We start from the raw sequence: 25,260 nt of genomic DNA, 5'->3' as shown, positions 1-25,260 counted from the left end.
AAGCCAGTGGAAAGAAAGAACTGATAACACCATAGCTCTGGATCAAGCCCTTCATTTTTTTGGCAGTTATCTCGGTGACGCTACAGATCTGCCATGGGCCAAATACCTCCCCCAGGTCCTGCCTCCCTGCCTTTAGATGCTGCTCAGGAGCAGACTGACTGCCAGACCCATTCACACTGGTCTACAACAACCCTGTGAGGGACTGGAATGGGACTCGTGGTTGTTACCCAGGAGGAGGTGGAGCAATCAGCAGAACTGTGGTGGCTGGGGTTCAATGGTGCTGCCATCTGAGATCTTAAGAGAGCTGTCATCCCCTGCAAGTTACCCAGGCTGCAGCTTTGGGGCTCTCTCCTGACAGTGGAAATACTTGATTTGCCTGTACCATTCCCTTCCCTACCTCTCTGCAAGATGGCTTTCATTTATATTATGGTGTCTTCCAGAGAGTTTGAGTTCTGAACATTTACCAAAGAAGTGAGTACACAGCCCTTAACAGTAGTGGGTATTAAATGCTCCCCTTCACTCTTACCTCACTGAACTGCTGGGTATATTCCCCTTGCAGTTTACATTTTTAAGTGCAGTACTGAAAGTCCATGCAATTATTCCAGCTCTTCTGGCTCAACCTTTCAGCAAGGGAACTGCTCAGAACATAGTGTTGCTTCCACCAGAAACAAGATTAGAATTTTCCTTTCCTTGCCAAGTAGTTTTTCAATTAAAAAAAAAAAGAGCTTATAAACTAGCAGAAAATAATAAGGTATTTTAAGTAGGAAAGGGTGTACTAGTACAGATAAAACTCCCCATGCTACTGTACATATCTAGAATTCAGTCCAAACTCACAGTCTGAGAGAGTTCAGAGATGCTCTGGGCACATTTCACCTCTAATTTTTCAATCAGTACTAGAAATTCCAAAATGAAGTAAACTGACTTGCTTGAGTTACTTCTGGGGAGTAATTAAAATGGATATGCTGGGTCCTTATTGACTGTCATATCTGGCTAATGAGTATCTGGCTGAACAGCTGAAAGGACACTCTGGCTGAGCAGTTCAGCTCCCACAGGCTCAGCTGAAACAAACCTAGTGCTGCATCATCATTTAAGTCACCTCTTCATTTTGACTCCCAAAGTAGGTAGTGACCATGAAAAAGCCCCCATTTTGGTAAAGACTTACATTCAGAAGGATTCTGCTCAGCCTGACTCTGGTTACTGTTTTCACTAGCTTGCTTTCTCCTAAGCTTTTAAAACAAGATACCTGCTCATTCTGCTTCTCCAAGACTTCTAAGTGCTCAAGTTGAACTTTTTTCAACTGATCCATTTCCTTTGACTGCTTCATTGCCAGCTGTGATTGAGAGAAAATAATGGGGGTGGAGGGGAGAATATAACACATTTTTAACCAATCAAATAAAAATAAGCTTGAAAGATACACACATGTATTTTGTTTTGCCCCATTTAGGTGGCATAAAACATCACAGTAGGCCTAATATATCACCCAATCTTAATAAAAGCTTAATATTATTATATGATTAATTAATAGATATAATTAAAAGATACACATTATACATATAGCACATAATACATAGACTTGGCAAACACACAGGAATGAACAGTAATTTTGTTAATTGAAAATAGCTTTGTCTTGTAAAGATGTCAGGTCTTTTATTCTACAAATATGTGCAACAAAGCAAAGACAAAAATCTACAAGAGCTGGATTCTCAGCACAGAATGAGAATATTTTTCATTCCCTCAACAGAGGATTGAAAAAGAACATCCAGAAGCAATGCCCAGTGACTTTCAAGGTTATAGTTACCCTTTTTCTCTCTTCCAGGAACTTTTTTGTATTGCTGCTGTTCAGTTCTCTGACTCGCCTGAAAAAATGAAAATGTTCTCCATGAAGACTCATTGGAAAAAAAGAAACCCAAAAGCTGCAACAGAGAAATTCACAAACTCTTCAGGTGTATTTTGTCTTCTGATTATCTGTACCAGGTGGGAATAATGGCAAATTGTACACTCCTCTGACTACAGAACTTTACATTTAGAGATTTCCAAATATATTGGCAGTATGAATGAAGGCTTGACTGCTGTGAATGAAGTTTGCTTTTTCCTACCTCAAGAGTGGTGGACAAAACTTCAAAACAAATGGTCTAATTAATTTGTGCATCCCTTCCTGCACTCTGCTGTCAGTTTTGTTGTATAAAAAGTGCTGTGTGTCTTAAGAGTGGTAATGGAAAAAAATCATCCGATTATCATAAGTGAAGTTAAACTTATCAATACTGTAAGCTTCTTAAAGCTGCTATTTATGCAAAAATATAAATATACTCTTAATAGTTACATAAAATAACTCAAGTGTTTCTTCCTAAGATTTCTGCCATGACAGAGAACAAAAATAGTTCAAACAGTTGAATCAGCCCATAAACCAGAACTGCTTTCAGATCTGGGAACAGATTTACCTTGGAGTCTTTATTGAGGTCTAACACAACAAAGCAAACAGTTACTGAGGGCTCTGACAGCTCATCCTCCTGATGAGCTTGGGGTGTGCAGCACTCAAGGGACTTGGTTCAGGCTTTGGGACCAAAATAGCCCAGTGCCAAGGAGAGGATGTAAAAAAGGAAAGAACGAGCCAGATGGCAAGGTCAAAATGGAGGGGGAAACCCCAAAGGTTTATAAGGCATCATTGTGTAGATTCTGCTTTTACTCCCTTCTCAGTCAGGCCTTCATTTCACTTAAAAAGGAAAAAAATACAATGCTCTTGAAGTACAATAATTAAAATTTAAGAATATGACCTACACTAGTCAGTTAAAGATGACCAGGGCATTACAGTTATTAAAAAGATAAAATATGAGAAAATCACAATTTTTTCCTAAAACAGTTATCTAAAATTTTATCCAGCACAATCTTTAGACCTTAGTTTCCATCCATAAAAGCACGGTTTTAATGGAATTAATCCACAGCTTCTCCTGTCAGCCTTTGGCAGCATTCTTCCCTCATCAGGAAGGGATACTCACCTCTCCCTTTCAGCTTTGTTTTTGATAGATTTGTCTTGGCTAATGGCTTTGCTGTTCTCCATGGATATTTTAGCCTGGTTGGCACGCATCTCCTTGCTTTCCCTGGGCAAAACCAAACACAGTCATTAATGCCTGAGGTGCAACTGTTGTGGAGGTTGGGTTCCTCTACACTGTGGTTACTTTTTCTTTGAAGTATGAAGGAAGAGAAAGGAACAAACAACACTAAAATTCTCTTCCTTTGGGTAGAATTTACACACTTTGAGCAGACATTCAGAAATCTCCATTTATTCCAGAGAATATAATCGGAAAGACGAGTTCAAAGTATTTTTACACTTTGAATCTTGTAAAAGGATATAAAATACTCTCTTTTCTCCCTGTTATATGAGTTGTCTTACTATGAGCTACCATCAAAAATGAAATTTGTCTTTTACAACTGCCTGAAAAATTTGCGAATACTGCATTCAGAAGGTAACAGCAGTATTAACAGTAATAATGTTTGCTAGTTGTGATATGAGCTGACACACCTCATTCTAAAACTTCTACTTTGGGCCTGTGGGCCTGAAGAGTGTGGTTTAGGCTATGGCAGGCTTGTGTTTGGTTTCTCCTACTGGCTCAGTGAACCTTTTAGCCTTTCCTGTGAAAAGAGAGAGCTTTTTAAAAATTTTTATTAAAAAACTGTGGTGCCTTTTTTTTTCTTTTCACTTCAAGAATTCGTAAGGTTAAACGTTTCCTGAATATAGATTTAAAAGAAGTGGTATCACAGCAAAAATCAGTCTGAGTTCTAAAAAAAAAGATGTGTTGAAAACGCATTTCACTCAAAACAATCCTTTCTTCAAATAAAAGCTATTATTTTCTACACTGAAATTGTGATTTTCAAACATACTTTGTTAAGAGGAGTGCAGAAATAATTTATTTTCATTACTGTGCTGAAGGGTACGAAAAAAGTCAGTGTAGGTGTTCAAACTGACTTAGTCTGTTTGCATCAGATACAACCTTAGAGTAGAAGAAGTTAAGAGGATTAAAGGACTACTGTGCATCACTGATGATTTAGACATGAGGCATTGGCCATGGAGGTGGCTGAAAGGGCCAACACATCACGATGTCTCCAACAAAAACACTCTCCCTCCCACAAACAGTGGTGATTCCTGGAACTGGAAGAAGTGGATAAGCCAGGATAGTAAAGAAAAGAAAAAGAAAAAAGGATTCTGAAAAATGTGGCACTGCAAGATTTAGCTGCTGATTCCCTGAGTCATAGTGACTGCACCTCTGAAATTTATACAAACATGTCTTTTGAAGGGATACTTAACTTTCAGCATGTAAGTCTATCCTTGGAATTTATATATATATTTAGATGACATCAAAGTGCATTAACATGCCATTTTCTGACACCAGTGTTGTTTGAATAAACAGAAATCTCTTCTTCTATTAAAAACAAAACAAAACAAAACAAAACCACCACACAATTTTTCTCTCCCTCTGTCTCAGGTTATTTTATCTGGAGTACATAATGCTTGTGGATAACAGGCTCATGTCCCCAGTTTCTGAACTGCTGCAGGATCACCACATCCAGGTCAGCCAAGGGAACTCAGTCTGGGGAGGCAGGAGGCTCAGCACCCCTGGAGCTCAATAAGCTTCAGGTTTTTAGCAGTGTCTGCTGCATTCTGCTTTGTTTTTAAATGAGCCAAAAGCACAGACAGAAATTGCTTTTGTGCTGCCCATGGAGGGAAAGCACCTTTCCTACAGCAGGCAACTACATCATTTGAGATTATTGATCTCTGCTACAGCCCTGTGCCCTCTGCTGTGATATCCAACTCATTACCCAGCTCAGAGAGAGGGAAGTGCTGAGAACAACCTGCTGAGAGCCTGCTCCACTCCCATGCTGCCCTGATGCAGATCCTCTTTTTCCTGTGGATCGACCTGAACTGTCTCCCGGCCTCTAGAGATAAAGACATGTCTTCCTACACACAATATATTAAATTTAAAAATTTACGAATTATTAAGTGTGATGCCTCTTTGGGGCATTATTATTCACATTTCAGTATTTCACAGTCCAAATTCTTCTGAAATACTCATACATTAAGACATAGTCTTAAATTTGTTTTTAACAGCAAAGACTCTTGTCTGCACATAATTTCCAAATAAGCAGAAACACACTAAATTGCAATGAATGAAGCAGAAAGAATATTGAAGGTATTACTCCTGGGACAGGTGAGCAAAGAGACTTCTTGGTATTCATCAGGATGTAAATTTTCAGATCTGGTTCTTTGTAGCTTTAAACACAGAGAAATATAGGGACTGAACACAAATTATTTCTACTATTATTTCTAGTATTATTTCATTGCTAAGACTCATATACAAAAAACGATAGAGGGATGTTTAAACAACATACAGATACAGAATTTCTAAACCAAAATATGAAAACGATGAGAAAAAAAGCATTTTAAAAATTTAAGCTTTGCCTTAATGTATATATACTGGTAGGCTGAAATGAAAGCTTCTAGCAAAGTTAAGAGAACATGGAAAGATGTATGGAAAAGAAAACAAAAGATTACTTTTACAGGCCATATATTAGTAAATCACCTTCCAAGCATTCTGATGAATTTCAATAAGATGGAAAAAAAGACTCAAAAAAAAGAAAGCGATGTGATTTCCTGGGCTGATGCCGCCAAGTATGACTTAGAGGTACAGAACCAAGGACTGCACTTTCTTCTGGCTAATAGTTTTTGAATTATGAATTTGTATAATAATTTAACAATTTTTGTACTTCATATTTGACAGGATATGTTTTGCAGGACAGCTTGAAGAGATGGGTTAACACAGAGATTAACATAAAGATGAGCTCACGACAAGCCTTTTGCTGGGACAATTCTCTGTTGGATGAAAAGCTTGCAGCTCCCAGCATGTGTTCTCTCTGATGCAAAGACACGCTGCTTTTTCACTCAGGAATTTTAAAAAATCATTCCAATTCCTTCTTCAAATGTGATTTATTTCTTTTCCCCCATGCTTTTTGTGTGAAAAATGCTGAAGAGAAATATGTATGAATATATGTATGAATATACCTATTTTGTGTACACACATATTTTATATCCATATGCTTTTAGGCTGATTTGGATAAGAGAACATAGGATAAAAAAATTATTCCTCTACTTACCACCATTTTTAGCATTGACTATAACTTGCATTTAATTTTATTTGATTTCAAATAGGCAGTATGGTTAATTACAAAAGCATTAGTGTCATGTAGTCTTCTGTATGATTATAGCAAGATACTGTATAAACACATCAATCTAATGTAGCTTATCCTGCAACCCCTTTTGACCTCACTTCTCATGCATCTTTCTTATAGCCAGCAGTGCTATAAACACGAGTCCCCAGCTGACAGCAACTCCAAAGGATATTTCTGTATTTTATACTTCTCAGTTTTCAGCCTCTGTATTGAAGTTCCTGGGTAAAGTCAATGCAAACTACCAATGCTTCATCACCCCTGCTGCCTTTATGGAGGTTCAGATGATCTAAATCAGCTAAGAAGCCCATTCCTACCTCTACCTGTTGGATGTTGGAGGTTAGGATTTTTCTTTTTTCTTTTTTTTTTTCTTTCTCTCAGGGAATGTAGTCCCATTTGTTGCTAAGAAACAATAATGACCAGGTACCCAAGAGAAACAAAAGAAATGGCCAAGGCGGAGGAAAGGTGCAGGTGTACTCTCCTAGCTGAGGGGCTTTCTTTTGGAGGGCGGAGATATCGAGAGATTTTGGCTGGGGGAGTGAGGCAGGGCTCAGCTCCTCTGGCTGGCAGGATTGAAGGAGACATGCTGTGGTTGCTGTGGGGAGAATTTGCCACCACTGGGAGGTTTTGTCTCCTACTGTATTTTCCTACCACGAGCAAGGCTGTGCTCCTAAGAGCAGCTGTTGCACTGGGACCTTATTAACACGCGATCTCACTGGAAAGGACCCGCACCATCTCAGGGAAAACCCGGGACCCCGAGCCCCTTGCCACTCCTGCGAAGCCTCTCCAGGCCGCGCTCGGGAGTTGGACTGTTGGCTGGATTGTTGGCTGGATTGTCGGTTGGATTATTGGTTGGATTGTTGGTTGGACTGTTGGTTGGATTGTTGGCTGGATTGTTGGCTGGATTGTTGGTTGGACTGTTGGCTGGATTGTTGGTTGGATTGTTGGTTGGACTGTTGGTTGGACTGTTGGCTGGATTGTTGGTTGGATTGTTGGCTTATTTGTGACACACAGAAAAGTACTAGTGCTCCTTTTCTCACAGCTTTGCCTGACAGCCCCATGATTTCGGAGTTATAATAATTCCGAGGGAAGGGGGCCACATTTTCCATTCCGAGAGGTTCCCACCTTCCCCAACAGACACATCTTCCACCAGGACACAACCTAAACCTTGTATGGCTGCTTCTTCTACTTCTACCGTGCATTTAGCCCAGTGCCTTTGGAGCCGTCAATGCAAAAAACTAAAGCGTGACACAAACCAGCACTCAGTATCAGGCAGCACTGCCCCACTCACCTGTCATGGGAGAATTTCAGCTGCTGGGTTTGCTGTTCGTGAGCATTCATGAGCAGTTTCTTCAGTAGTTCACACTGTTGGTTCAAGTGTAAGTCACGTATTTCTTGCTCCTCAGCGCTGTGGGTATTGATCATCTCGGACCACTCTTTGGTGTGCTGAGCCACAATCTCTTTGACCTGTGGGGAAGTAACACCAGCTTTGTTAGAGGCTCCCAGATAGAGCAACTCCTCCTGCGGCTGAAGGTGATGTAAAGACAAGTATAAAATGGGTTATAAAGAACACAGCTAAATTATGAAAAATAAAGTTGCACAAATAAAGTTGCTTCACAGTTAGCAAAGCCACTGAGGGCACTGCTGGGTGGGTATAAAAATGATGTAAACCAACCCCTACTATTAAGACACTATTACCTAAAATGCCCTGAATAGAGTGACTGAATAAATAGGCTTTTCAGTGTATTATCATTGTTTTAATAACTTCTCTAACACTGAGCTAATAATAAAACAGTTTCACACCTTTGTTGCCAAGAAAAATATATGTATTAAAAATACTGAATTTAACAATGGACAAACCTAGTGAGCAGGACTTCTCTGAGGGCTTAAATATAGCCTTTGATATTGTGGAGACAGTTTCACAAACACAGAGCATTTACTGAGAAATCCTGTATTTAGTACAACCTGAATCTGAAGATGGGCTATGTATCTTTGTTTTATAGTCATTAAGCCAGCAGGGAATCTGACAAGTATTCTTCTCTTGCTTATCTCTCAAGCCTCAAAAGAATAATGAGATTAAAGTTTTGGAATGTTCCCAAGAGACAGTATTAAGAAGCCTAAATCACCAGAGTTGTTATTTTAATATATCACACTCATTGATTTCAAAAAGAAGCTAACAGAAAGATATGTTTTATTAATCTTTAATGATTATCTTTGAGTATTTTGACATGCTATCCTACTTTTCCATAAATGTTACATAAAATGTGCCTCCCAGTAAATCCACCTTCAGGTAATTATTTCAATTACAACTAATAACATCTGGGTCATCTTCTACGAAAGCAAACTTGATCCTTTTTAACAAAAATTGCCACCATTTTGCTTAGAAAGTGAGAGAATGGTGGCAGAATGAAAGTGAGATAATTATATAAACCCCAGCTAAATATCTTAAGTGGTGAAGGTGAAAAAAGTGGAGATTTTATCAGCCCCAGTCTCCATTCTGCCCTGGAGAGGCTCCTCTGAATGGCCTCTTACCTAAACCCCATGTTGCCCAATAAAGAACGAATCTAATGAAATAAAGAAGTGAGTAATTCTGGAACAGAGCAGAATGACTACTATTACCTGAAAGCCAGATTTGCACTTAACTATAGCTAATTGGTGATCTCATATCAAAACAGGTACAAGCAGCTAATAGAGAGCAACCTGGAGTTTTCTGCAGAAAGCAACAAAAACCTTTTGAGGCAGAAGTTGGTATGACTAACATAAGCCCAAATGATCAGGGTGCTTAAGAGTCAGTGTGCCTCCAGCAAAATGAGCCATCCTGCTTTTTGTGTATGTGGGGAAGTGTACCACTAAGCCCAGAACCTGTCAACCATGAAATGATATGAAGGATGTGGTGCAGTTTGTGGGAGTAGTGTGTTTTTAATAAGGTGTTCATCAGTACTGCCTTTGGACACTGAAAAACATGAGGATTCCGTTTCAAAATGAGTACCAATAAATGCTTGGATGTTGTGAAGGAAGAAAAACTAACTTTTCAGATGGGGTTTTTGAGAGGCTGGGAGGCAGACACTCCAGCTCACCCATGGCACCACCTCAGGTGCTTCACTCTGGGCCAAGCTTAGCCCATTCTCCTTGTACTGCTGATGTGAAAATTGTGGGCAGGTCCAAAGCAGGATTTATCACTCTCACACTTTCTGGAAATGCCCCTCTTACATCTCCAGGGCCTCAAGCACCAAGACACTTGAGTTAGGTTGTATGAATCTCTTCTCAACAGTGATCTCATCTGGCTTACCAGCCACCAGGGAGACCTAGGATGGACTTAGGAGAGCTAAAAGTCATGGCTGAAGGGTTTAGGAAAACATGTTCCTTATTTATTTTCAATGGAGAGTTTCCAGATGGAGTCAGCTCCATCCATGATTTGAATTCATTATGGTGCAGGTAGATCAGTCCAAAATCCTGGGTGTAATTTGGAGCACAGCAGCAAAGGGACTGTGCCCTCAGAAAACTCCCACAGTCACAGAGTTAGAAATTGTTAGTATTTCCAAAAGACAAGTGCTGTTCTGTGGCCCAGGCAGCAGGAGGCCAAGTGTTCACCACCACCACAGGCATTCCAGAAAACAAAGAAGAGTTTGCTTTTATTTAAGGTCTCCCTACACTGTAGAGAAAATGCAAAATGAACTTTTCATGAAAAAAGAATAAGGACAATAAAAAATAATAAAAAGACATAAAAATAATACAAGACAATAAAAAATAATAAAAATAAAAATTACAATAAAAAAAAATAAAATAGTGGAATAAATAGCGAAAGCCATGGTAGAAGTGAGTATTTTGTGACTTAATTGTAAAGAGTTTCCAAAGCCAGAACAAACACAGAGGAACAAAGACTCAAGGGCTCATTGCAAATGAATAATGTGATAATTGTTTTTAATTGGTGAGTATTATAAACCACAGAGGATCCTGAAGGCAAGAATTCTGAATCCCAGGTACACTGATACCACAGGATCATGTAATGTCTTGTAGAATTATTGAGTCCAACTCCCAAAGACAAACCCTGCAAAGTGACAGTGTGGTAATCCTTATATAAAGTATTTAATCTAAGAAGGAAGAAATAATCAGAAGAACACCCTGCCTGTGTTTGTGGACAGATGTGCTATGATGTGATGCTAATTCCAGAAGCAGCAGGCAGTCTAAGAAGCAGGTACACCTCCTTGTAAAACAAACTTTTCTGTGAAGCTTGAAATGTGAAACTTTCTTTTATTACACCTCCATCAAGGTAGAAGTCTCATTTCAGGTACAGCAAGATATAACCTGATGAGAAGGATGTAAGGGATGTGCCGAACACCAGTTACAAGACTTTAAATACCCAATTCAAGTCAGATTGAGAAGAACTTAAAACTCATTGCCATTAAATCATCTGAAATCCAGTTCTGCTACAGATCTGTGATATGCTTCAAAGTTCAGTTGTAGTAAATTCAGAGAACATCCCTGCTTTTCTCCAATTTATTAGCAGCATAGTTGAAATTACTATTTAATTTTTACTGGGCTGTGCTCTTGTCCTACTTTTTGCTATTGAGGCAGTGTTGCTTGTCCTAAAGGATAGGAAAAATAACCATTAGCTTCCTTCTCTCCTTCCTGTTCTGCAGACTGAGTTTGTAAGCCTGTCCTTTCATCTGTTCCTACACTGGGCTTAAGAGACTAATTAAAATCCTGATAAGGAACCTTCTTTTGCACAGCATATATGCAAGAAGTTTGTTCAGTCACTAAGTTCAAGCAGGAATGATCTTTGAAGTAATCTTTCCTTTTTTTTTCTTTTCATCCTCTGCCCGCTTGAAATTGGGACCTACTTTCCTAATGCAGGCGAGTAATTTGCATTTGCTAGGTTAATTGTGTGTGAAGTACATGCTGGGACATTCAGATTTCATTTCAATATTTTATGTGAAACTTAGGCTGGATGTTTCCTCATGACAGGAGGAGTTTTGGAGATTAAAAGGTCTGTTTGCTGCTAAAGGTGTGTGCAGGCACGTTATGGCACAGAGCTGTACTGGAGGACATGAGCTGTAATTAAAGATGAATAATGTTCAAATCTGATATATCAGAATTAGTGGACCAAATGCTGAAAAATGCTGAAAAACTGTTAATTAATCAAACTTCCACTATATCAGTGTAATGCATTCAGCATCTCAGAATTTAATCTAATTGCACCTACCTTCATCTAAGATAAGAGTTAATTTCCCTATGGTCTTGAGCACCGTTTTCCAACCCATTGCTTGCAAACTTTTGCAAGATTTCCAGGAATAATTCAAAGGCCCACACACAGCAGTTGAAACAAAAGAGCCTGGTAAATAATCCGGACAATTTTGATGGAACCACAGTGAGCAGGACATTGAAAATCATTAGAGGAATCCTCAGAGGGAGATGACTTGCAGAGGAGATCTTTGCAAATTATCCAATAACCAGAAGCTTGAAATTTCAAGTCTTATACTGAAGTCTTACATTTCAATTCTTACATTTAAGTCTCCTTTCAAAATGTCCTAAAACCTGATATGGGAGTGGACAAAAAAATCAATCTTTTTTTTTCCAGGTATGGATCAAATTAAGGGAACCATTTTGAAACCATGTTTTTGAAAGGAACAGGGCTCAGAAACTGAATATATTTGCGGAAAGGGAGAACATGAGTCACATTTATTGGATTTGGAAGATTAATGAACATTTGGATGTTCCTTGTGTACAAATGACACCTAACTCCAGACTATGAGTGACACAGGTGAGAGAGATATCAGATCAAATACATTTCTGTGTAAAGTAATTTCAAATGAGTTTTGGAGCTTATTGTCTGGGTGATTGGGAGCCAGTGCTCCACAGAGAGTTTGTTTTAATAAGAGAGGAAGGAACTTTTTTTTTTTTTTTACTTAATAAATTTGCTTTTATTTAAGGAAAGAGTTCTGGACTTTTCAGGAAGAAAATAGAAAGATAAGAGAGTACCTTAAGTTTTATTCCTGGGGGGTCTGGCTACATCTATAGCTGAGAGGGCAGCAACAAGAAAGCAAACCTTGTTTAGAGAATTAGGATCTTCTCTGCATGAAATAATAAATAGAGAATAATAAATAATAAATAGAGAATAAAGCTCAAAGAAGGCAAGATAAAAATTAACTTATTCTAGCCTCAAAGATGTGACTGTGTTTATGTGTGTTTTCTGTTCTTGTTTGATTCTTTTCACAGGTTTCAGCTTTTACTGGGGTCAGTCTCCAGTACTGTCCTCCCTCCAGCTGATTTTGTGCATGGATGAGCCTCCTGGTGTCCCTGCCACCCTCTAGTCTGGACAGCTTTCAAAACATGTCAGCAAGTCCTGGAGAAGCCTTCCACAGGAAACAGGAAGTCAGTGAACACAGCAGTGGGACAGAAGTACAGAGGAAACAGCTCTGAGCAACTCCAGGGGAGCCATGAGCTTGAGAACAGCTTTTTGAAATCAGCTGAGGTTGAGTCCAAAGGCACTTTTATTCCCCAGGACCTTGGAGAAAACAAAACAATGAAGCAATGGGAAAAAAACAAAATAAAACACCACCAGAAATAAGAAGGCAGTTGGTTCAAGAGTAACTTGGGCTCCTCATTCCCTAAAAAACGGATTACCAAGGCCAAGATAACAATGATGGAAAATTAAATAGAAACCTCTTTATGTATGTATTTTGGGAATGTATTTAGCATCCAAATTACATATAACACATATTCTCTTTGTTTAACTAGAGCTGACACAAATGACCAGTTTCACTTCACAAGGCATGAATATGGTGCTTTCTTCAAAAATTTCAAAACAGCAGGAAATTGATGTTGCTTTAAAAAAAATTTTAAGAAACACTTTTAGACACTCAATTACTCCCATTCTTTTCAATGTGTTATTATTGCTGAAAGTGATTCATATGCTTCCAGGAAAATTAACTTCCACTTGGGTCTCAAAATCTCTCTTTCAGAAGTTGCATGTGTTAAAATTGGCTGTTTGCTTACCTTAGATTTGTGATCTGATGTTAGTGTCTGAATTTTAATTTCCGTTTCTTTCTTCAATTCAACACAATTACTTCCTCTAAAAAGAAAAGAAAAATTGCAAATATGTGCCACAAGTTAAACATCTCCCCATTTAGTCAGCACTTACTAATTAAAATGTTAATCAAAGTCAAAGTGCTGCACCGTATTGGAATGAAATTATTTCTTCTGGCAATCCATTCACAACTTACAAAATATTGTTGGATTAATGATCAGTCAATTCAAACACCACATGATTAATTCTAGATTGGCCTAGCAATTATTCTGTTGCTGAGGATGTGTCAGGCATCTCCATTTATGATACTTGGTTCCTTTTCCAGGCTTATAATGCCTTGCCAAGTGTTTCTGCCTGAAAACTTACAGGCCTATCCTTGCCATGATTTTTGATTCTGTTTTAAAAGTAATTTGGTTACTTACATTTAAATTGAGGCAGAGAAAACTATTCAATTAGAATAATTACCTCCCAGGGTAATGTGGGTGTACTAAATTTGGACACCTACAGAAAGTGTGGGTGTCCCTCTGTGAGAAAAAGTGAATGCAAAGGAGGGGCCTGGAATAAAACAGTATCTTGAGAGAAGTCTGTTTGGACAGCACTGTAATATTTCTGAGTTGGATCATCCACTGATGCAAAGGGATGCAGCTCTGTGTCTGGACATGTCTGTCATGTTCATTTATCAGCAGCAGCTGGCCCTAATTATGATGGTCATTGCTTGACTGCAGTAACATTAATCCATGTTTGCTCCAGAAAAGCAGATTTATGAAACTCTTAACAAGTTTAAATCCTTTCTTCAAATCAAAGTACACCCAAACTTATGGAAATTAGCATAAAATTCTATCAGCAAACAGTACCAGGAAAGTCCTTACTGAAAATAGTGTGTCTTATTTTCCCAAGGGCCACAAGTCATTTATTTTCTACCCAGAGCACGGGAAATTTTGTAGATATTTCTAACACTGATTTGACACTTTGGAAGCAATCTAAAGTCATAGAGAGAGGTTCTGGCCACTGCTACCTCTGCCTGAAAAAACCTAATAGCTGAAAGGAAAGTGTCTTTGACAACACTGTGATCAGGGTGTGGCTACAATGGGAATATTTGATTTGTTGAACAGTACAAAAGACAGTGATTCTTAGGTGTGAATCAGACATACTCTATCCCAAAATAGCCTCATTACTTCAATCACTGGACTCTTCAGAGTCCCAGACATCCAAGCCCCTAGCTGATCCTGTCTCTGGAAACAGCTTTTATCATGTACCAAGGCAACTCCCAGCCAGTTTGGACCCTGGGATAATGGAAAATGGAAACTTCCCCCAGCTGTGGTGGCAGAGCCCATGGCTGAGCCATGGAGTCACAGGTGGGAACAAATAGCCAGGGCCAGCCAAATCCAGTACCACCTACCAAGCTCACTTGGATTTCTGGACAGTCCTAATCAATTAGGAGGATCTTTATGTGCCCTGACTCCAGTTCAGAGTGGGAACACAACCATACCTATTCCCATATGCCTCTCTGAGATTTGTAAGCATTTAAAGTGCATGACAAAAATAGCACAGGGAGCAAAATCCTGTCCATCTGTCAGTGAATTAGCATGTGATTAAGAACTCCTACTTTGCTGAACAATATGCAGTTGGCATTTGTCACACCATGTGGCAGAAATGAACCACAAAAAAACTCGCACAAAAGATCAGAAGAGAAAGCTGCATTTACACCTATCAAAGGCCTTTTTATCAGGAAATAATCTGACAATTTCAATATGAATGTCTTGAAAACATGTTCTACAAGTTCTTTTACAACTTTTATTCCTTGCAAATGCTCCAGAATGATAGCCAAGGAAATGGAGCATGTCCTGTACTCACTTAACCCAGGACTCTGGATTCATCAGATCATTTAAGTTCAATAAAATTTCTACCTTGCAGAATGGACTTTCAGGACTCACCCAGAAGGAAGCCCTTAAAATATTTTGCTGTGGCATTAAAAAGTGTTTTCACAGAAAGTCTGTCAGATACTGATTCTGATTTGGCTGTTAATTGGATGCATGCAGTTGGTCTCGTACAACTGAAAGAGCCACCGGGTGACTGAGAGCTCTGGAGTCCATGGAAAGTATGGAACTGGGTAAGGAACAGTATCTGGCTTTGCATTGAAGCTGCTTCTGGAGTGGTCATTTCCAATTTTATTTTTAACTCATAATGTGAAACTAGCATAAAGGCTTTGGTGTCCATGCATTATAAAATTAAGAAAAGATGCTGCAAGTAGCCAATGAAGTGACCTCAAACTGTGAATCAAACTATGGACCGCTTTGATACTTGTCCCCTTTTGGGGTGATCTGGAGAGCATTTTTATCCAGAACTTCCCCATATTTATTGCACAGAGACAGCCATTTCCACCTCGAACTTCCTGGCACACCTTCCTTGGCTGTTTTGTCTGGACAGGCAGAGGTACTGGCTCCTTCTCAGGCCAACAGGAACACTGAGACTCTTAAACAGCAGAGCACAGGGAAACCTTTCTGCCCCACCCCACAATAATTATGGTGCAATGCCCAGAGCTCAATTCTCTGCCACTGTAGGAAATAACCTGACTGTAACTAAAAATGCAGCTGTATCAGTAATCTTCTGCTGTGTTATATCAAATGAGATTGAATCAAAGCTACGTTAAATTAATCAATCCTGCAGTTGTCCCCTCTCTGCCTGGAGAAGTAGTAATTTTCTAGAAGAAACTCCATAGATTATAAGTATTTGTGTGCTTACAGTTCTCCCGTCTTGAACAAAAAAAGTACAGCACAAACTGTGAGCTTTCAATAATTTAGTGAGGAGAATTCTCCTTACCTTGTCTACTTCTGACAGTTCTGCTTCTGTTCCTTTGTCAGTTTACAAGAATTGCACTCAAAAACCCTCAACCATTCCAAGCAATTTCTAGAAAAAGCGTTCTTGGAAGAATCCAGTGCCAAACAGGCATCTCTGTTCAGTATTCAGTGAGTGAGTTGCTACCAGCTGTGGTTGCCAGATGACAACAATATGAAATTAGGAGCAACTGTTAGCATAGCTGGGTATAGAACTAAAGTAATTCCTGCTGTCTCAATGAAATTCCAGTGACATGGTGAGGAGAAACTGCTGCCAGATGAGCAGCAAGGTAGCAGCAGGTCCTGCCACTGAGTTCCAAATTAGAATTGGACAATCTATTAAAGACATCAGCATCTTCCAGGAACCTTTCTGGGACTAACAGAATAATATCCCAGGCCATCAGCTTGGGATATTATCAGATATCCCAGATAATATCCCAGGCCATCAGCTTCTGCAAGTGAAAACAACTCCACCCCAGTTAAAGGAGTAAGACTCATTTATCCCAGCTGAGGATCTGCAAGTTTTTTGTCAAAAAGAAACTTCAACTCAACAGCACAGCAAAAGTCTATTATTTTCAAACATTCAGGATTTAAACAGGAGCTTTTCCCCTAAAATCAAAAAAATTGCTACTTTCTGGTCACTAGAGCTGTTGAGGACCTTAGTCTGCTCTCACTGAACACAACAGTGACATTCCCTGGGGAGTGCAGTGAGACCACACCAGACCACAGAAATAAAAATTAGAGGCAAATACTTTGCTTTTACTTCCAAAATTCTGATAGCAGAAGACTAGAGAAAGGCATAGTGAGTCCAGCATTTATGGCCCATTCCTAGAGCTCATTCTCAGGCTCATGTATGATGCTGGCTCAAGCTGCAATGCCCTTTTTTATTGATCAGTTTACTCCAAACCACAAAAGAATAAGTTATCAAATCTATTTGAAGTCTAAATAAAAAAAAAATTTAAAAAATATCTTACCCCTTCTTCTTGATTGCCTTCTCCAACATTTTCTCGTATGACACCTTTTCTTTATCATATTGGGCCACTATTTTGTCAATCTGTGTGCAGTGCAACTTCTGCATGGCACTGTGCTCCTGGAAAAGAGTAGGACCTCACCATTAGGTTGTTGGATTTTTGATATGCAATTTCCTTACAGCCTAAAAAATATCACTGTACAAATGGACCATTTTGACAATGGAATTTAATCTGGTCTAACCATGTGGTACTAAACAGTCCAGGTATTCTACCATAAGCACTAAAACATTCATTCTTTGCCTGAAAAATTGAAACCTGCAGTGAACCTTAAAAATATGGTACATTTTAAAACAAAGCAATGATGGGGAAAAAAGTAATTTGTTGGAATAAATGTCCACTTTAGTACAATTCTGAAGGTCTGGCCCATGATTGCCAGTGATAGCAGCACTCTCAATAATTAAGAAATTCCACCTTGTGGCAGACATCTCCTTTAGCAAGTGACAGCATGGTGTGCAATACAACTTAACTTTCTATTTTTCTTTATCGGAACAGCAGCTCATAATGATGCAAAATTTTAGCAGCACATAGAGCAATAAATATTAAATTTACACTGCAATAGGAAAAATGGTTCTTTCATTCATGTTATTTTATTAATACCCAATTGCCCTGCATTATATCCAATCATGGCAAAAAGAACCTCATTAATTAAAAAAAGCTTCATCCAGGACTTTATTTTTTATAGCTATTTTTGCACCTTTTCCACACTTGTTATTCTACTACTCTTTATTTATTATTATTATTATTATTATTATTATTATTATTATTATTATTATTTTCCATACACCTTTGCCTTATCACTGTTTCTCCCTCTAAAAAAGCTAATTAAATAGTTTTACACTCACTTTTACCAAAACATTAATACCAATGCTGCAATGCTTTCAAAATTCTAGTACTGGGCTGTACCCCAGCACTCCAACATCTGCCAAGCACCTCCCCAGGGAGCACATACAGCTTCCAAGTGTTGTATTCAGAGTGGGGAACTAGATTTGCTGTTCCACAGAGGATTTAAAGGAAAACACATTGATTCTGTCAATTTTAAAACATGCCAGCCTCACCAGGGGGTGTTTGCAGTGATTAACCAGGCAGGGAGAAATAGGGACAGTGAAAAGAACGGCTCAGGCTTGACAACATCAGCCAGACAGGTGAAGTAACTGAGAGCATCTCTGCAACTACCCACTTCCCTCTGAATGAGCTCAACTATCCAATTCTTGCCATAAAAGACTAAGAACAAACTCTGCAAAGCATGAGACTTCTGCCCAAGCTTCTGCCAAAATTTTAAGAAATGGGAGTGTTTTTTTGTAGCATCTTTTGTTTTCAAATGCAAAGTTTCAGTTGCTAACATGTTCTAGGTTGATTCAGAACAAGCTTGCAGGTAAAAGCCTCCTCAGGTAGGTTCTAGTGATTTCCTCAAGCCCACTGAACCTGCACACCTTTCAGATGAATATATATATGCCAATGTTCTGAGATGCCACCAAATTGGTATAAAAATCACAAATCACAACAAGAGTATCCATGGGAAAAGAGTAGAGAGTCATATACTGTTCCCTTGGGAACAGTGAGTGTGTGTGTTCAGAAACCACAGTTCAGGCTATTAAAGGGAAGAGGGAAAAAATTCCCCTTATACAAACTGTTATTCCTGTCCAGTATCTCCCTAAAGCAATGAAAATAGTGTGCACAACTCAAAACTGAGGTCTGGAGGATTCTCATTACAGAATACAAGGATGAGGAAATAAAAAGAAGGAACTAACATTTCCAGTTTAAAAATCCATGTTGCAGAACTTTATTTGTCCACAGTCCTCTTGTCTTTTGTATTCCTACTTTTGCATTGTGAAATGGAGATTTTTTTCATATTCTTTTTTACCAGGCTTTAATTCAAACAGTACATATTTTCAATGTCAATATGAATGTGCAGGAGATGAATTTGGGGATTTAGATCAATTATGCAATTGTGGTTAATGTCTAGAACCATATTAAATTCCTCAAGAGGCACTTGTGACCATCCCTCTTGTGTCTGAGACTGCTAGAACTGCAGACCACAATCCTCTGTTGAGCTGCTGAGCTGGTAGAGAATATATCAAGGTAATCCCTCACTTATGTCTAGCCCAAAGAGTACAGAAACTACCTGACAGCTCTGAAAAATATTAAAATGAAGTAGGGGCCCATAAAACAGGCTGCTAAAACATGAAGTTGGCTGACTGAGAAATGTCCTTTTCTTTGCCCAGCCATCCCAGATCATTCCCCTAAACAGTACTCACCATATAACTTGATAAAGAAGAGCTATAAGCTAAAGGTCATCATTCAGACACATCAGCTGCTCTGTAGCTGAGTATAAGATATGGATATTAATTCATACTGGGAGATTAAAGTTACTTCAGGGAATGTAGGCAGGAAAAACTCTACCTCAAAAGCAGCCAAATGCAGGTATTTAAATGGATGCATTGTTTAAAAAGCAGCATTTTTGCACAGTATGCAGAAGTGACAGGACATAGTCTTTTTAAACTACCTAAAGCACAGGTTACCAGAGCTAAGATTCAAGAGAAGTTATTCCCAACAAGGAGATTTTTTTAAAGCAGTGACAACTACATGAATTTGCCACCGTTTCTCAAAAGTCAAACATAAGGAATACTACAGCACCAGCAGCTGATGGCTCCCTCCTGGACTGAGGTTTGGGTCGTGTTCTTTGCTCCCAAAAGCAATCATCTGCTCTTCAGCAATCCCAAGAGAGGGATTTTTGGAGAATGTTATGGTAGCTGCTGGAGCCAAAAAGGCTGAAATGCTGAACAGAGGTAAGTAAGTGGAAGATAACATCAAAGAACAACAGCAACAGGGTGTCTTGTGCTAGGAAGACTGGCACCACTTAATTTTTGTTGGCCATAATGCATTTTCCAAAGCCAGTTTTAGATGGAAAAGCATTCCACTTTTCTCTCTTTAAGCATCATGGACAACTCCCTTCTGCTGCTTACTCCTGCAGATCTCTGGAGTGTCTGTGGTTAAATGACAACCAGCCTGTTTCTGGTGCTTTTAGGTTCAGCATGCTTCAAACACAGGCTTCCTGAAAGCTGATCATGGATTGTTGCCCTGATTTTTAAAAGTGTTAAGTTTTCTTTTATAGTTATTTTGAAAGTTTTAAAAGTTTCCTATGCCTTCTGATGTTTGCACATTTCTACTGCAGTTCTCATGCACTGTTCATGTAAATAATGATTGTTTTCCATTCTTCTTAGTGAGAGGAGAGAATTGATGGATGTTGGTTTGACCAGTGTGGTTGAAGAGGTGGCAATTTCATCCTCCAACCCACTGTTGCTTTTGGAATTCTGTATATTGCAAGGTCAGAAATAAAATTTGCTCTTTTCCTCTTTTGAACTTACCAAGCTTCTGTGTACTCATTTCGTGTCCAATAGCAACAATGGGTCACCAGCTGCAGAGTCGTGCTCCATCCCAGCTGATCAAATGCACCAGGACCAGTGGTGAGCACACCCAGCACTGCCCTGAGACAACTGCTGACTCTGCATTCCAGGAGCTGCCTTGGCTGTGGCCTTTAGCCAGGCATGCCCTGGGCAGGCACTTTGTTGTTGGGTTCGAGCTCACTCTCTGCACTTAGGAGCAGCAGGGCTCAGACATGCAAGAGCTGTGCTTGAAATGCTGAAATCCCTCCTGAGTGCAGGACCTTTCTAGATTATGGCTGGGAAAGTGCAAGCCTGAACAGATGGATCATTTTTTTTAATACTAGTAATCACAGCCTTGGCTCAGATATCGTGTGGGTTACATGTTTGAGGGAGAGAGACCCTGAGTATGTCTGTTTTCTCCATAAGCACAGGGCCACTGCTATAGCAAATTACTGGCTGCTGGCCAATGAAATTACAAAGTAGTGTTTAAAAATTAGAAGCCCCCAAAAAGATCAGCCCTATGAAGGTCTAGAAACTGTTGATAACAAAAAGTATTGGTGACAGACACTTTTTTTTTGAGCATGGGCTTTGCACACAAGACAAAAATGCAGGAATCACTAATTTCCCTTCTGCACAATCAGTAAGGAGGCTGAAATGTAACTAGTTAGTTTTCTCACATGGCTTTCAATACTGAGAACCCCAAAAAAGTGCCAATTATGGAAAGTAATTACTCCATACTTCATTGTGCAGAGCGTCCCACACCCAAACAGTCAGGAAAATAAATACAAAGACTGATCTTAGAAATGCCCAGGCAACCACATGACATCAGATCTGCAGTGAATTGGTAAGCAAAGAGAGCAAGGGAGCAACTGCTCCAACAGCCCAGAATGGATTTGTGGATTTTCTTTGCTAAAATTCATAACTTGAGATATTTTCTTCACTTATTATAACTCCTTCTGTAACAAGAGTAATGGTTTTCTAATGAAAAAGGGCAGGGCAAAATTGGCTGTGATTTCCTACCATGGAGTGTATTTGTGGCAGTGATATATGTAATTGTGGTATCACTGCCAAGAAAAAGCTGACTATGAAGTGGTTAACACAGATACAAATGAGGACCAGGACCTCTGTATTTCTCAGCTACACATCCCAGCTCTCTCTGGTGATTTTGCAGTTTCTTCAGTGCCTGTCTTCATTGCAGCACCACCTCCCTCCCATCATTACTGCCTGGTTTTTCCATGTCAATAAGTCGTGCAAGAGGGAGCAAGACAAAATCATTACCTGAAAAAGGTGAGCCTTGAGTGTTTGTATGGGTCAAATAAACATGCAGCCAGCCTCAGGCAGATACACAAAGGGCTGCCAAAGGGAAAGTGTGCATATTTCACTGCAGCATATTTCAGTCCATTTAAAATACGCATGTCTTTCTTGGGAATCCAGCTACTATCCCTTAGTCTTCCCCTATAATTGAATTAGAAACTGTCTGTGCTAGTGAGCAACTGTTTCAAATCAGGCTATAGAACCCTTAATGATCATACCTTGGCATGTTTTTTCTTTAAGGCATTCAGCTCTTTCTGCTGTTTCTTTAAATGCTTTATATAAGCCTGAAAAAAAAGAGAACCTGGATCAATTTTTCTGTGGCCATATTGACTTTAGCCAGGTAAAATCCTGGCTACTTAAACAAAAAATTAGTAGCACCTCCTGAAAGACTTGTGTCAATGCTTACCTTCATTTGCTTTAAATCTTCTATCTTCACTTGAGGAATAAGATCTATACCTGGGAAGGTATTGACATAGTTTATCTAAAACTTCATACATACTAGTATAGCTCATTCAAAATTTGAGTTTAATCACAGCAACCTACATTTAACTTAACAAGTAATTAATTGATGTTTTTCAGCACATGAAAAAAATAATTACAGGTTAATGAGAAAATTACTCGTCAAGATTCAGCTAAGATACAGTAATTTCTTTTTCCCATGCACTCTTCAATCAATTGCCTTGTGGAAAAAGTACTGAATCAATGAGTGTATTTTAATCTCTTACAGTTCTGGACTGAAGTGCCAAAGCACAGAAATCTAAGAATTGAAAAAAGGTCATTTTTGCAAACACAGCAAACCACTTATGAATATTAAAACAATTTCAGAATTTTGGTTCCTAGCTGGAGATTGCTCTGGCACCACTTCTTGCAGTGGAGAGGTTTCTTGGGTAGGGCTCTACATGACTACAAAACTGAGGCTTGGTGTGCTTCTCCTCAGGTTAAAATACAGGAGGGAAAATTAACTTGCAACCTATGTGGTAACAAAAATTAAATTTGCATTTTTCTTAATACCAGGCTATGGGAAAATGAGTAGAAATTTGCTCCAAGACTAAAGGAAAGTTAAAAAATGAAGGAGAAACAGAAACCAAAAGAAGTGAAAATTTTAATTAAATTTCAATCACACAAGACTAACAGTACTATGTAGAATGAAAATTAAATTAATGAAAATGTTTTGGTCACTTTAACTGCAATGCAAACAAAACCTGACATCATTTAATGTTTATGCTTCAATAAATGCTTTGTGACATATTAAGGGCTTTTTAAAAACTACTAAGCACATCCTACATGTAAGTGTTAATAAAAATGTCAATACAATATCATGAGAGTTGTAATTTTTAGGTTTTCCTGAGGTTTCACACAGAAATGTTGGCCTGTGTAAAAATACACTGCAAACATATTTAGTTAACTGCTCTTAATGATGTTTATGGACTATAAGATTGCCTTGAAAAGGACTTTCTGGCTTTTAAGGTGAATTTAACTGGAAAATCCTCAGACACTGTAAAAGGAAAAAACAAAAGAGAGGGGGAAAAGAGAGGCAGGCAATCTCTTTAAGGAATATGAATATTTTCTTTTCTTAGAAGCATAAGACTCTGCTCAAGTATATGGTATCAACATTAGTCTAGTAAATGAGACAGGAGCAGATGTAGGCACAGATAGAGGCTGAAGTTCTCAAAAACACAAGTGATTTGACTCATACTGAAAATCTGAGACAAAAAAAAAACCCACATTCTTGTGCATTTCAAAGCCTTCCCCATTTTGCTGCACAAGTAATTTCTAACAGCAAGATGAGTTGCGTATTTTAACAGTGGTAGAATTATTCAGATCTTAGTAAATCACAGAGATAAGAAACACAAAATAAGGATCATGACATGGGATATAGAAATGAGCAGCTCTATTTTAACATGCAAGAATACAGATGAAAATTGCAGTCAGGAAAGTGTTAAGTACTGAAACCTCAGGCCTTCATCAGGCTGCTGGGTTTCTAAACAGACCTCCTCAGGATTTTATTTTAAAACATTTACTGCATAGAATCACTACGTAGAACATTTCCTTAGCTGTCCAGGTCTGGCTCCATGGCCAGCAGGAATCTCTTGTCAACCTCACCAAAGTTATGCTTGATTAATCCACACTAAAGCTAACACTTGTGCATCATGGTCATGATATATGAAATGTGAAAACACCTCTCTGCATGAAGTGACCCAGGGTTCACCCCAGGGAAGAACTTTTGAAAGAGTTCTGGTGCCAGAGAAAACCTGAGGCTTTGATTCATTGCCAAAAGTGACTCCAGATAAATGGCACTTGGGCTTTCAAGAGAGCACTTCCCAAGAGTGTACTCAGCCATGAGTGCTTAAATTTGAGAACAAGAGCCCTGCACACTCCTTTTCTCTCCTGGCAATAGCTTTGGGCCAAGCTGGATGAGTAAGAGAACCACATCCTAGTTCTTGTGGCCCACTAACAGAAATATTTATTGTCTTTCCTTCAGTTCTACAAATTTTCTTTCTCACTTAATCTTCATTACCTGTGATGATATGGGAGAAACAAATAATCCCATATGAATGTATAAAATGCCTTTGTAGAGAGAATGGTGAACAGTTAGAAAAAAATACTTATTCACTTATAAATGAGCATATCTAAATTTTTTTTTACAATAAACATGTGATTTCCATAATCACCATTCAGAGTAAAACCACACTGTGAAAACATTTCTAATTGTTGGGAAATCTCTACAGAATCCAGTGAATTTTAAATACCTTTAATTACTTAAACCTGCAACCCTGCCAAGGGATTTTTGAGGGGAGAAAAAAAGCAGAAAAGTTTCTGTGGACTATGCCAGATAATAGTCACTCCTATTGACACTCTAGGAATCTTTAGCAGTAAATTATTCCCAGAGACATGCAGTTTATGTGTATAATATAAACATAAAATAAAAAAATATAGCTGCATACTACAGGTATACAGCTACACGAATAGGTCACTTTGTGAAATAAAGCTCCATTACCTTTATACAGTCATTTGAGCAATACACTAAATTCTTTTGCAATTAGCCAAAGACAACTCCCAATGGCAAAATTATAAGAATTACTATAACTCCAGAATTAAATCTGAATGATCAGTGTTCCTGTGCGGCTTTGTGAAGCACTTCAGAGCAGAGGGAGGGATTTTTGGGTACCTTTCTTAGCATCAGTGCCAGAGCCAAAGCCTGCAGTGGTGCTGGGTCGAAGCTCAGAGCTGCTCTGAGGTGTTACATTGGCTTTGGAATTATTGGCTTTTCCTTTCTTGTCATTCTTTGAAGCGTCATTTGGTACATCAGCTATATCACTCTGAAAGAAACATCATAATAAATTGATTGTTCTCTCACCTGTAGCATAAAAAGCTGGGGAAAATTCTGAAGGACTTACTTTAAACATAATGAAATTGTGACATATTTTCAAACAATGCTATAGTAAAGTATTTCA

General features: G+C 38.8%; 1 protein-coding gene and 1 long non-coding RNA gene across 11 annotated transcripts in view; one reads left to right on the top strand and one right to left on the bottom strand.

Moving 5' to 3' along the window:
• PLCB4 (phospholipase C beta 4) overlaps nucleotides 1–25,260 on the bottom strand; it is a 190,541-nt gene that overhangs the window by 5,338 nt on the left and 159,943 nt on the right. For all 10 annotated transcript variants that reach the window (XM_077781972.2, XM_021540284.4, XM_077781975.2 and 7 more), the window contains 9 exons: nucleotides 24,975–25,125; nucleotides 22,212–22,261; nucleotides 22,024–22,089; nucleotides 17,052–17,167; nucleotides 13,213–13,288; nucleotides 7,508–7,683; nucleotides 2,994–3,095; nucleotides 1,799–1,856; nucleotides 1,244–1,330 (listed from right to left, as the gene is read on the bottom strand). In XM_077781972.2, the coding sequence (XP_077638098.1) occupies nucleotides 1,244–1,330; nucleotides 1,799–1,856; nucleotides 2,994–3,095; nucleotides 7,508–7,683; nucleotides 13,213–13,288; nucleotides 17,052–17,167; nucleotides 22,024–22,089; nucleotides 22,212–22,261; nucleotides 24,975–25,125 (882 nt within the window). The remainder of the gene's footprint in view (nucleotides 1–1,243; nucleotides 1,331–1,798; nucleotides 1,857–2,993; nucleotides 3,096–7,507; nucleotides 7,684–13,212; nucleotides 13,289–17,051; nucleotides 17,168–22,023; nucleotides 22,090–22,211; nucleotides 22,262–24,974; nucleotides 25,126–25,260) is intronic.
• LOC146768008 (uncharacterized) lies at nucleotides 1,846–6,372 on the top strand. Its single transcript, XR_014954435.1, has 2 exons — nucleotides 1,846–1,974; nucleotides 5,772–6,372. It is a non-coding gene; the product is annotated as an uncharacterized LOC146768008 (long non-coding RNA).

This window comes from Lonchura striata, chromosome 3 (genome assembly GCF_050655825.1).
Source record: "Lonchura striata isolate lonStrDom1 chromosome 3, ASM5065582v1, whole genome shotgun sequence".
NCBI classification, from domain to species: domain Eukaryota; kingdom Metazoa; phylum Chordata; class Aves; order Passeriformes; family Estrildidae; genus Lonchura; species Lonchura striata.
Note: the sequence above shows the minus strand (reverse complement) of the source record. Positions and strands in the feature narration are given on the sequence as shown.